Below are 12,353 nucleotides of genomic sequence, written 5' to 3'. Positions count from 1 at the left end.
ATTAGTGGCAAATTAATGTGCTGTCACCAGTCTCAGGCATATGGCCATTGGATGTGCACCCTCTGGCCTCAGTTCCTAGGTTACGGGCAGGTCTCTAGACGTTGCCCTTAGTAACCAGCAGCCCCTCCCTCTCTCACATCTTATTCCATTTCCCCCCACATTTCCTTTGTTTCTGTGACTATTTTTCTCTGACCTTTTTCCCCAGTTTCCATCTGATTGACTCTGTGTCTCTCCCTCCGGTCTCCTTCTTTGCCGGATGGGGAGTTTGCTCAGCTCCCTTCCTCACTGGGTCCCTGGAGGGCCATGTTTCCTGCCGTCACTCCTCAGGGATTTGCAGCTCAGTGAAGCTCTGTTTTCCAACCTGATGTCTCAGTTCCACTCCTGGGATCCAGAGGAGTGGAACTTGGGAACACTCCTGGGACTTGGTAGCATAACTTGGGGGTGTGAGAAGGCCCCCTGCCTCCTAAATAGTACCCCTAAGAACCCCTCCCTCGTTGATATTCAGTAGCCATAAACATTGGTTGGCACCTGGCGTGGGAGATACCCTTTACTCATGCAGAAACGAATGAGATCCAGTCGCCATCTGGTGAGCTCACCACATGGGGCTGAAGGCAAGAGATGACATGTACACAAGTGATTCAGCCTAGGGCAGAATGGTCTAAGTACACAGGGACAAAAGGAGTGCTTTGTGTGGGACGGCGCAGATAGAGACGGAATCTGGTTGGGCCTGGGGAAGGCTCCATGAAGCAGGAGGCATTTAACTGGCCTTGGAAGGATAGGTGGGATTTCAACAGCAAAAGCAAAGGGTTTTGGCCACATATGTTCAAGGCACAGTGAGCAAGGTGGTCAGGGTATATGCAGGGGAGATGGGAAAGCAGATGGGGGGCAGAGCTTGTGCACCTCACTGCTGGCCTTTGTGGAAAAGCCAGGGGGACACCACTGCAGTTTCTGAGAGCAGAGGTAGCTGCTAAAGTGTTCGGTTAAAATGGAGGAAGTGCTGTGAAAAAAAAGCATTGCACCTGTCGAGGAGCACAGAGAGTCAGGAGGCTTGCATTAGAAATAAATGACAAAGACTTGTTCAAGGGTCTTAGGATTTACAAATTGAAAACACAACTAGGCAATGCCCAGCGTGTTCCGAAGAAGAAAGAAAAGCTGAGTGTTCTTACAGGAAAAAGTACATTTTTGAGAAAAATCAGTCCTGCCTTCTTAGCCTCTGGATTGGTCTGTGATGGTGACATCCAGATGTCCGATGGTCTGGATAATGGATGTCAGGCTGTCTGGACACGTGGACATTCTTTCCTCAGTCCTTCAGAGGGTTATCTGTGGGAGTTTCTGTATTTCTAGGCACTGATGCACAACTTAAGTCCTCAGGCTGGTTAAAGTAAAATAAAATCTATGACTCATGCTTCAGCCTCTTTGGTCCGAACCAGTTTTGTCAGCTGACTATACAGACTCCATTTTAAATCAGCTTAGCTGTAAGGACTTCATCTTGTTTTCTTCACTCGTTCCTTCCACCCCGTTGGTCCTTACACTCAGGGTGAAGCATTTTTATTCCAAGTTCTATGTGAAATAGGTTTTGATGGGGGAAGGGCAGTGGCATGAGGGGTTCAAGTGACTTGGGGAGGAGGGACCCTGGGTGGTGTGTGAAGGTGTAGAAGAGGACATTGGGGCCCCAAGACCTGACTTCATGGGCACTCTACTGGCCCCCAAGTCCCATGGTGACCTACAGGAAGAGACCAGCCTGGCTTCATATCTGAGCCTAGTCAGTTCTCAATCTGAGCTTCTCTGGGGTGTTGAAATCCAGAGCACCCCAGGGTGGGCCCGTGAAGGGTCTCCATGCCAGAACGCTCCTCCTAGGCTGGATTGGGGTTTCCCGGATGCCCTGGCCCTGGGGGAGGAGGGCGGTGCCGCTGAGTCACTGCCTGGGCATCTGGGCCTGCACCACCAGTGAGTCACCTAGGACTCGAGGAAGCTGGGGGAGGGGAAGAGGCTGTTGGACATCTGGGAGGGGGAGGAGAGCTGAGCCCACAGGAAGGGCGGTGCCCAGATGGCGTGGGGATAGACCAAGAGCAACAGGCAGGGGGGCCTGAGAGGGGGCAGCTTGAAGCCTGCTTTGCCCTGAGACCCTCTTCCCTGGGTCCTGAATGGGCAGTGTTCACCTGTCTCTGGGTATAGGGAGGGCCTGTGGGGGGAGAGAAAAGGAGGGCCACTTGGCCCTCTGCCCCACGCCTGGCCTCCTGGCGTAGAAAGCTGTGCAGCCCCTCCTCAGTCACCCATCTCCCAGGCTGGAGAAGAGCAGGCCCAAGTTTTCTGTTCTGCCTTTCAGCTCCAGGTTTCCTTGCACTCCACACAGACTGTTTCTCAGGCAATGGCAACTGTCAGCAGAGCCATGGCCATGTCTCACTGCTTCTCTCTCTCCTTCCACACCCTTTCCTACCCAGAGTGCATCTTTTGAGGTCTTTTCAAGCACCTCCACTTTCTCATTACGTCTTGACAGGTATTCTGGTGGCAGCTATTAAACGTAACTTTGTTTCCCCCACGGCATGAACTTGTCTTCTTCCTGATGTCCCCCACCAACCTTCTCTGGCCCCCAGCTTTCTGAGGGAGTCCCAGACTGCTACACACACACACACACACACACACACACACACACACACACACACATATGCACGCACGTGTGCGCCTGTGTGCCTGCAGCCGTGACTCACAGGCATGTTATGAGAACAAGGCCTGGCATGAGTCTCCAGGCCCCACAAACAACGGCTACCTCCCCTCACCCTGGGGCCAGGCTGCCCCTTCCCCATGACAGCCCCCTCCCCTGGTGGCCTGGGTGGGCCCAGGGGCTGCCTTTGGGCCTAGAGCTGTCCTCTGGCTGTTGGCAGAGCTGACAGTCTCTGGAGGGAGGGGGCCCGGCGGGAGTGGGTGGAGGTGGCAGGAGGCCAGGCCTTGGTAAATTCAGGTTAGGACAGGTTCGATCTCCTTAAAATGCCAAGTTGAGGGCCCTTAGTGCTGGCATATAAATCGCCATTCTGAGCAGCTGGTCGGTTCCCTTCCTCCCTGAGTCTCCCTGCCTGCTGGTCTGGTGAGTACCTGTCTTGTGGGGGGCTGGGTGGGGCGCACCCTCATGGGTCTCTGCCTGTGTCCCTTTGTTCTGATTTTTCTTTCCATAGTTTTCTCTTCCTTGGTGGAAGAGCCTGGGGCTCTCTGGGTCTCTCCCATTTGGGGGGAGCTTCTGTGAAGTGTCAGTTTGAAGGATTTTTCCCACTTCCTCTGTGAGGTCTCAGTTTAGGGGTTACTCTGAGGCCCCCTCTGTGGGTCTCAATGTGGGTGTCTGAGTCTAGAGGTTCTTCTTGGGGGTCTGGACCTAGGAGTAGGAAGGGTGTGTGTGTGTATGTGTGTGTGTGTGTGTATGGGGGGGGGTTGCTGGTGGGGTTGCTTTAACGAGAATTCTGAGTTTGTTTGGTGTTGGTTTTTGTTTTTTGCAAAGTCCTGGATTCTAAAGGCCCACAGCCAGGGCTCTGAGTGTGCCGGCCGCTGGGTCTCTGCCCCAAGCGGTGGGCCCACTCCCACTTCCTCTCTGCTCCCTCCCCATGGAGGCAGGGCTGGCAGGGTGGGCCCAGGGATTGTCCTGCCCCTGTCCCCAGCAACTCTGGCCTCGTCCTGGCACCTGCATAACCCTCCTGGGCTGGTCTGGGCATTCTCAGAGGTCGGGCCTTGGAAAAGGTGACGCTCGAGGTCTGTCCTTATGTCTCCAGGTTCTGATCCCAGGGCACTGGACATTTAATTTCTTCAATTCCAAACCCAACAGGAGCCTTCCTGGTGGGGAGGGGGTTCCACTGCCCCCACCCTACCCAAACCCTGTCTTCAGAGACACAGCACCCCCAGCTCAGGGGCCTCCACTGTGAGGGGACACAGATTCCTCTCCCCCTGAGAGCTGCTAGTCAGAGGAGGAAACACCCCTGCCTGAAGGAGCTTCCAGTTAGATGGGAGAGTGACACCCTCTGGCCTTAGGAGCTGTGTGAGGAGGGGTGAGGAGGGAAAGGACTCTGGGAACCTCATACCTCTAGGCTATAGCCATGGTTACAAAGCCCAGGGAGCCGCCACTAAAGAGCCCATGGAGAGGCCTGTTGCCCCAGTGCTGGCACAGGCTCCACTGGCTTGGGAAGGAGCCAAATGGAACCCTGGTCACCCTGTCATTTCCCTTCCCACAGACACTCAAAGGGGGAGCCGTGCCCTCAGGGCTGTGCCCCAAGTGTGGTCAGAGGACACATGAGGCCCTGTCCTTGGTGACTTCCAAACACAGGGAAAGGTTTAGCATCTGTGTGAGTGTGAGGCGGAGGTGTGGCCCCTGCCCAGGGAGCCACATTGTGAGGGAGACGCGACCCCTGCCTGCCCATTCAGACAGGGCTTTGGAGAGGCATTCTGGGGCACGAGGGCAGAAGTGCATCCTGCAGGCCGGGCTGAGGCGTCTCCATCACCTGCCACCCCTTTGGCCCCAGATCCAAGATGTCCACTCCTCTGGAGCAGGCGTTGGTTGCGATGGTTTCCACCTTCCACAAGTACTCTGGCCAAGAGGGTGACAAGTTCAAGCTGAGTAAGGGGGAAATGAAGGAACTTCTGCACAAGGAACTGCCCAGCTTCGTGGGGGTGAGTGGGGCCCGGTGTGACGGGAGGGAGGGGCCTGGTGTGTGAGTGTGGGGTGCAGGTTACATCCCTCCTCTGGGGTGCTCATGCAGACGCCCGGGTGGGGCCGGCCCCTTGTGAGAGCCCTGTTACTGCCTGTTCCCGGTAGCTTTCCAGAGAATGGATGTGTTTCCAGTGCCCTCAGAATCCATCTGTCCGATCCCCTCATTGGAGCGCTGAGCAAACCAGAGCCCAGAGAGGGGAAGTGATTGGCCCAACATCACACAGCTCTCTCTCGCCCTCTCACTTTTTATATTTCTATGCCAAACTAAGGTGTGTTGGGAGAGAAAAGCCCAGCTAAGACACGCACCCTGAGACTTTTGCAGGGAAAGGCAGTCAATCCTCAATTTGCCCCTCATCTTCCCCATACCGACTCCGGGATAACCCCAAAATCAGGTCTTAGGGTTGGAACATAGAAGGCATATTCTTCTTTCCTTTAAAGGAATTTTTCCTTTTTTGGTTAAACGTTCCTAACTTAGTTTCATTTTGAATACTATTAACAAGAGTTTGCCTTTTGTGAATTCACCTCGCTGGTGATGGAGAGCGGTGGGTCCAGAAAGCTTTTTTCCTCATCAGCAAAATGGGGGTTATGATGCCCACCTCACTGGAATCCTGTGGGGAGTAGAGCTGAGCCTGTGCTTAGGGGGTGCCTGGTGTGCTCCCCACTCTCACCAGGGACAGCTGGAGGCTTTCACCAATGAGTGTCCATCTGCCCTCACTCACAGGGCGGCGTCTTAGTAGCTCCCAGGCTGCCCAGTGTGGAGGGAGAGCTGGGCTCTGACTGTTGAGTGAGTGTTGGAGGTGGAGATGGGGTGGCGGGCGGCCTGGCGGTGACCCCACTCTTCCTTGCTTTCAGGAGAAGGTGGATGAGGAGGGTCTGAAGAAGCTGATGGGCAACCTGGATGAGAACAGCGACCAGCAGGTGGACTTCCAGGAATACGCCGTGTTTCTGGCCCTCGTCACCGTCATGTGCAATGACTTCTTCCAGGGCGCCCCCGACCGACCTTGATCCCGAGCTCTCCACTCCCTGCCGTTGGTCCCTTGGGCCCAGGAGGACTCTCTCTCCCTTTCAGTTTTGTACTCAATAAACGTTTTTGTTTGTCGATGGTATTTTAATTGCTCAGTGATGTCCTGGTTGGCTCAGCTGGGCAGCTGGACACGGACGGCTTCTTAGATCCAGTCCCCTTCTGGGCCCGGACTCTCCTTCTGGAAGTCTCCCCAAAGCCAGAGCTGTGCCTTAGGTCCGACACTTTGGGATTTCAAATACCGGTAAAAATTTGGAAATTGAGATTGTTTGCTATAGTAACATTTTTTTTTTTTTTGACAAATAAAGCTATTTAAAAAGGCAAATGCCCCCTACCATCACTATCATTTCATCAGACGAGAAAATTCCAACAAAGAAGGAAAGATCTAATCTCAGCACAAAGGAGAGACCTTGACATTCAACACTGAAGAGCTGGCCGTTCTAGGATCTGCTCAAGAGACATAAGTTTGTCTTATCCACTGGCAAAGCTTCGTATTAGGACTTCTTGTCAGATTGCCGGCCAAAGGCAGTGTCCGTTGTGGGGACAGAGCAAGGAGAGCAGTTTCCAGGCTCTCGGCCTCACGTGGAAAGATACTGGCTCGGGTACTAGATGGCCATCTGCTGTAACTAGTTGGCCATCAGCTGTTACCAGTTAGCCATTAGCCATTAGCCACTAATATAACTGCCGTGGCTGCGTTGGCAAGGGGGTTGTTGGTTGGTGGGTCGGTTGGCAGAGAAGCGGACGGTGGATTGTGGATCGTGTGGCTCCTGCTTCCTGTGTCTCCAACCCAGCCACCAGTGACAATATAGTGGTATGAACCCCCTATCTATGCTCTGTGGGTGTGCCTTTTTAGCCTCACCATATCCTGTGTTCTTGTGCGGGGAGCGGGACCAGAGACCCTCCATGACACCTGTGTTTTCAGCACATCTGGATTTCTTCTCTATGTCTGCTTTCAGATTGGCTGGCTCTCATTAGAGTGTATTCCTCTCCTGTTGGTCTCATCTGAAAGCTACTAGGACATTCTGATTTTTCCTACCATTTCCCCTAAAGTTGTATTCTGGGCAGCCATATATTATGCATAATCAGATGATAGTTTGACCAGATGCGTTGCCATCCCATAACAAGGTCACCAACTTTCCAATATGCAAAGGTTAGGTCCCCATATTTTATCCTTTCCTCCATTTGGCTGATTTCAGATGTTTAGGTTTTTGTTGTTGTTGTTGTTTTTTGATGGATCCCACTTCTAATTACCAAATTCTTTACCAGGTAGGAATGTTTACAGTTGTATGTTACAGGAAACCTGACTTACAGTGGCTGAAATAGGTTGGTATTTAAACGCCTCACACAAGAAGGAGTCTGGGGTACGCAAGCTTTAGTTCAGTGACTCAGAGATGGTGTTTGGTCAACTTCTGCGGCACAACAGACCACCCCAACATTTGGTGGATTAATCGTCTCTCAAGGTCCTGTGAGTAAACTGGGATCAGTTGATGTAGTTGCAGATGGACGTTGGGGCTGGAGTCATCTGTAAGTTCCAGGCAACTCAACTGCCAAGGTTACTCACTCAATATACCTGGCAATTGATGGTGGTTGTCACCTGGGAGCTTAGCCAGCACTGTCAGCTGGTGTGCCTACATGTGCCCTCTTGATGTGGCTGGGGCCTCTCAGAACATGGTACTGAGAGAGACTGTCCCCAGAGGCCCAGATAAGAGCTGCAAGGCTTCTTCAGGTTTATGTCAGAATTCCCGTTCTGTGGGTGAAGCAAGTCGTTAAGGCCAGCTGGCCCAGATTCTAGACAAGGAGAATTGGGCTCCATCTCGCTTTTTGTTGTTGTTAATAGAAACATTTATTTTGCCTTTTATACAGAACCCCCTGAGGTCTGCCTCATGACAAGTTACGCAGGGGTTTACAGACAGTGTGTGCATCTCATCGGCGTGGTTCTGGGGCTTAGGGACCCACAGAAACACAGGCAGGAGGTGTGAGGGAGGGCAGGGCACAGCACAAGTGTATTCTTATCCTTTCTTCAAGAAAGGAGTAGAGCATTTGGAGTTGCTGGAAACCTGTGCAGACAGGGCTTCTCAAACAAACGCTGTACAGTGAGCTTAGGGAAGGGTTGTAGGAACAGGACCTGGATAAATAAAGGGGTGTTTTCTTGTGGCAGGGGTGAGGAGGGAGGGTTACTATCTTTGATGTCTTCAGCCACAGCATCTGCGAGTCAAAGGAAACCGGGTCCAATTTTAAATCATTTCTCTGCTCAGAAAGAGGTGCTACCGTAGCACCCCGGGACCAAACCATGAACATATCAGTGGGTCATCCCCATGTGTGTCTTCTGTGGCCCACAGCATAGTAAAATAAAGGGGAAAGAAAGGTCAGAGGGTAGTGGCTTGTGTTCTGTGGAAGTAAAAAGCTCAGTTCACATTAAGCCCCGATGAAGCCCAGCGACTGGGCAAGACCCCCTATCAGACAGTGGAATACACAGGTCTCTGGTCGGGACCAGGAGGGGAAGGTCCAGAGCGTCCTCAGCTTGACATACGCAGGTATAGAAAATCCCAAAGGAGGTATTAAAGTAGTGGGAAATAGAACACTCCCAGGTCTTAATTCTCATGGGATCATTTAAAAAAAGAGGAATAAAAACCAAACACTGGCTGCCAGTAACAACAAATGCCATGGTCACCTGCTAGCATCAAAAAATGCCAAAGCATGTCCACCTACCCCGTAGGTCCTGCTAGGAAATGTCTGTGCATGGGAGAGGGCAGTGGGGCTTGGTACCGCGGACAATTCAACGTGTTTCCTATGGAAACAGAAGGGGCAGAGTCCTTGTTTGCTGGTCTATTGGGGGCTGGGCAGAGTGGAACCAAAAGTTCCCAAGTGTCTACCTGAGGGCAGAGAATCGAGTGGGCAGTGTGGACGATGGGGGATGTGGAGGGGGGAGGATGGTCCCTGTCGGGGCCTCAGAGGGGCGGTTAGTGTGATGTGCATTTGGAACCACTGCAGAAGGGGTCTCAGGGTGGATGCTGGGGCAGGAAGAACTCAGAAAGCAAGGGAAGGGGGGCTGCAGCTCTGCCCCTGGCCGGCGTGGAGGCAGAAGGCTGGACAAAATGACCTGCTGAGGTCATTGTACTTCTCTCGTCCACCTCACTTCTTCCTGCTGCCTTTGTTAAAGGGACAGCGAGAGACTGTTGAGTGACTCAGAGACCCCTGCCCTGACATTGTCCACAGTAACAGCAAGGGATACAGAGCACGTTGACATCCAAGCCTTGGGGTAGGAATCTTCCCAACCCATTTAGGAGGGCAAGAAATTTAAGGCCCAAACAAGATAAAGGACACGCTCGAAGTCAGGTGGCAAGAGAGAGGTGGCACTAGGGGGGAGGGTCCAAGGAAGGGTTCTTTCCATGACGGTCCCCCAAAGCGTCTGTACCCAGACCGCCCTCTCTGCCTCCCTTCGCCTGGCTCTGCCCTGACCATGTACATAAAGATCCCTGGGCCCACCACCATTTTCTTTCCCTCATCCCTGCTTTATTTTTCTCCCTGGCATTTCAACCCGTCTATTTACAGTCTATCACACACGTATGTGTTATTGTCTGTTTGCTTCGTTAGATTGTCATTTCCACAGAGCAGGGACTTTGTTTCGTTTATGGGCTGTCCCCTCAATGCTGTGGACAGTTGTCTCTAAATATTTCTATAAACAACGAATGGCCCTTAGCCCTGCCACTGACGAATCATGTGACCTTGGGCAAGTGACCTACCTCTCAGTTTACACTGAGGCCCTTACCATGCTTATTTATGAGCTTTGTATGTATTAAGTCATTTAAGCTGCACAGCAATGCTATGAAGTGGTTACCATTATTACCCTCGGTGATTGACAGGTGAGGAAAATGAGGCCCATAGTTGGGGAATGAACTGCTTCCGGGAGGTGGCTGGGGGTAGAGCTGGGACATCACAGACGAGAATAAATGCTTGACCTAGAACTGAGTTAATTGTGGGTCCACTCTGCCTCTCACTTCTGTGCCCTACTCCCCGTAATTCCTTGCCTATAAAACAGGGCTAATCACAGCCTGCCCTTCCCTCCCTGTGGCTTGCTCTCCTCACCCAGAGGGGCTGGGTCTTCAAGGAGAAGGTGGCACAGGCAAGGTTTGGGCACTGGGGGCCTGGGGTGACCTCAAGGTGTTATTATTGCTCTGGCTGCCTCTACGAGGAGCTCACCGCCTCCTGCCCTTCCCACACTCTTCTGGGTCCTGGGTTCTCTTTCTGTGAAACGAGGAGGGGCCCCTCAGGTTCAGGGTTGAGGGAGGGAATGGAGAAGTGACATAAAGTGAGGGGAGGAAAAAACTTTGTTCCACCCTTCTAGCTTCTCCCAGCTGGTCTAATTATTAAATCAACATGAGACAGATTAACGAGAGAAAATAGCCACATTTCATTACCTACGTATGTATGGGAATCCCACATACACGAGAGGTTCAGAGGCAGAAAGTTAAATTGAGGCACACATGATGTTCTGCGCTAAGGATGAGGTAAGGTGCCTTGGGGCTTTAGAGGTAGGGAGGGTCATAGGTGGGACGATAAAAAGAGCAGGTGTTCGGTAATTAGATGCTTACACGGCCATAGAGATGGGTCATAGAAGAACTTTCTGGTGATAACTCATTATGGAGAAGGCCCTTAATTTAAATTGTTTAAGGAAGGAGTAAATGTTTCTCATGGGCCCACCGGGTCTTGGTTGCTTTCAGCTCAAAATAATTCACAAGCCCAAGTGACACATCTTGGGGAGGCCTGTCCGGAACCTCTTCAGAAGGGATTTCCATTTTTGGTAATACGGTGGTCTGTGCCTGCTCCAGCTAAAAACAACAACAAGAAACGCTGGATAGAATTTGAAAAAAAAAAAATATATATTTTCCAAAGTATTGAATGCTGACAAGGCAGGAAGGAATGGGAAGATCAAACTCTCAGTAAAGCAGACTCCGGGAGGCGAGCCGTGCACCAGAGCTAACAGTGCCCGGAAGACATTGGCCAAACTGAGCCAAAGTGACCTTTGGCTTTGATGGTTTGTGGAGTGAAGAAGACAGAGCTAAAGCCCAGAGCTCACTCGAGGTGGGCAACAGGGGGCACACTCCCCATCATGCTGGGACCCTAAAGGGCTACTTGCTTCAGTTCAAAGCCGAGGAAACCCATGGGATCAGAAGGAACAGTGGTGCTGAGCTGTAGCCCCAGGCAGCCCATGCAGGCGTCTGCAGCCCACAGCCACGCACAGCACTGTGGGAGGGGGTGGGGGTGGAGAGGAGCCAGAGAACTCAGCCTAGACAGACTCAAGTGCCCCTGGGAGCAAAACACACCTTCCTCCTGTGCCTCAAAGTCATCGTGGGCATTCGGAAGGGTCCCCAGAACGTGCCACCCCTGGCAGGGCATCATTTTGAGCTGAAGACAATGGAGGCCCCAAAGCCTAAGAAAGCACTTTTGCCTCCCCTTTAACCGTCTGAAACAATTTAGGTAAAGGGCCTGGTCCAGGAAGAGCTCTATCCCCAGAGAGATCTACAAAGAATGTGGGGTAGGTGTGTTGAAGGGGGGCTCAGCTGCGATTGGAGACAGAGTCCTCTCTGAGTCCCTCCCTGACCCGTCAATATTTGCTTTTCCATCTCCCTGTGTTTTGAAGTCCCAGATCCCTAGCCCCTTCTCCGTAGTTCAGGAGAGCACATAAGCCCCCATCACCTGACTGCCTGTGGGCCCCGTATTCTTATGGAGCACCCCCCAAGTAGGAAATTAAATGTGTTACTCTGTTAATGTGTCTTATGTCAGTTTGAGTATTAGACCAGCCAAAGAACCTGGAAGGGTAGAAGGAGACTTTTTCTTCCCCAACACAGCCTGCGGCTGCCCTTCCCAGGGAAGCCAGCAGTTGCCAGCCCACAGCTACCAAACACACATCTGGGGATCAGGCAGGGGGTGTCCCATGGCCTCTGTCTTCTCACCTGTAAATGAAGGGCTTAACCAGATGCTCCAAGAGGAGAACCCCTGGCACAGGGGTTCTCTGGGGGCACAGATGTGTCCAGGCTAGAGTGTGTTCCCACATTGTATTCCGGGGTGCCTGTTCAGAGTGAGGAGATAGGGAATGGATCTGATGGACTAGCCCAGCCTGTCTCCTCCAGCGACAGAAGGGGACAGGCAGGAGGCTGTCCCCAGTTCCCAGCTCTAGGGGAGGGCGGAGGGGGAATGAAGGGGTGCAGAGTCTGATGCCCAGACTGGGCCTTTGATGTTTGCATGGGTAGGTGGGTGGCTGGGCCTGTAATAGGGACTTCCAGGCAAGGAGGCAGCGAAGCCCCCGGGGGCACCCTCACCTTGACCTACTTGGGCCCCCCCATAATTGCCCTCTTCCTTCCCTGGGAGACTACAAATAGGGCTGCCCTGTCTCTAGGCTCCTACAGCTGAACCGCCAACTGCCAGTGGTGAGTGCCAGCTGCTTGGGTCCTGCTCTGGACTGGGTGTCGGGCAGTTCAGTGTCGGTCCCCTGGTCCCAGGTGTGGGCATGGGGCAGAGGGATAACCAAAGCTGGGACTGATGGGGTGAGGGAAGTCACAGGTTCTCTTGTACAGTGAGGGGCTGTCGGGAAGTTTGGGTTAGGGGGCGTGCAGGGCTGAGGTCTGGCCCTGGGGAGGGCCAATG

General features: G+C 52.7%; 1 protein-coding gene across 2 annotated transcripts; it reads left to right on the top strand.

Moving 5' to 3' along the window:
- The first annotated feature begins 2,722 nt into the window (after window positions 1-2,722).
- Window positions 2,723-5,793, top strand: S100A2 (S100 calcium binding protein A2). 2 transcript variants are annotated; one of them, XM_074318791.1, is made up of 3 exons: window positions 2,723-3,082; window positions 4,402-4,647; window positions 5,540-5,793. In XM_074318791.1, the coding sequence occupies exons 2-3, from the start codon at window positions 4,507-4,509 to the stop codon at window positions 5,690-5,692; spliced, it is 294 nt and encodes a 97-aa protein (XP_074174892.1). In that variant the 5' UTR covers window positions 2,723-3,082; window positions 4,402-4,506; the 3' UTR covers window positions 5,693-5,793. The 2 variants fall into 2 exon arrangements, with proteins under 2 accessions (XP_074174892.1, XP_019568773.1); XM_019713214.2 differs by having other exon boundaries at window positions 2,728-3,082; window positions 4,500-4,647.
- The last annotated feature ends 6,560 nt before the right edge of the window (window positions 5,794-12,353 follow it).

Source organism: Rhinolophus sinicus, linkage group LG14 (genome assembly GCF_036562045.2).
Source record: "Rhinolophus sinicus isolate RSC01 linkage group LG14, ASM3656204v1, whole genome shotgun sequence".
Lineage (NCBI taxonomy): Eukaryota > Metazoa > Chordata > Mammalia > Chiroptera > Rhinolophidae > Rhinolophus > Rhinolophus sinicus.
This window is presented reverse-complemented; position numbering and strand designations above follow the sequence as displayed.

Bases quoted from the DNA above. Each gene is read 5' to 3' on its own strand.
- S100A2 (XM_074318791.1), top strand. From the start codon at position 4,507: ATGTCCACTCCTCTGGAGCAGGCGTTGGTTGCGATGGTTTCCACCTTC. The intron at 4,648-5,539 runs GTGAGTGGGGCC...CCTTGCTTTCAG, and splicing joins AACTGCCCAGCTTCGTGGGG to GAGAAGGTGGATGAGGAGGG.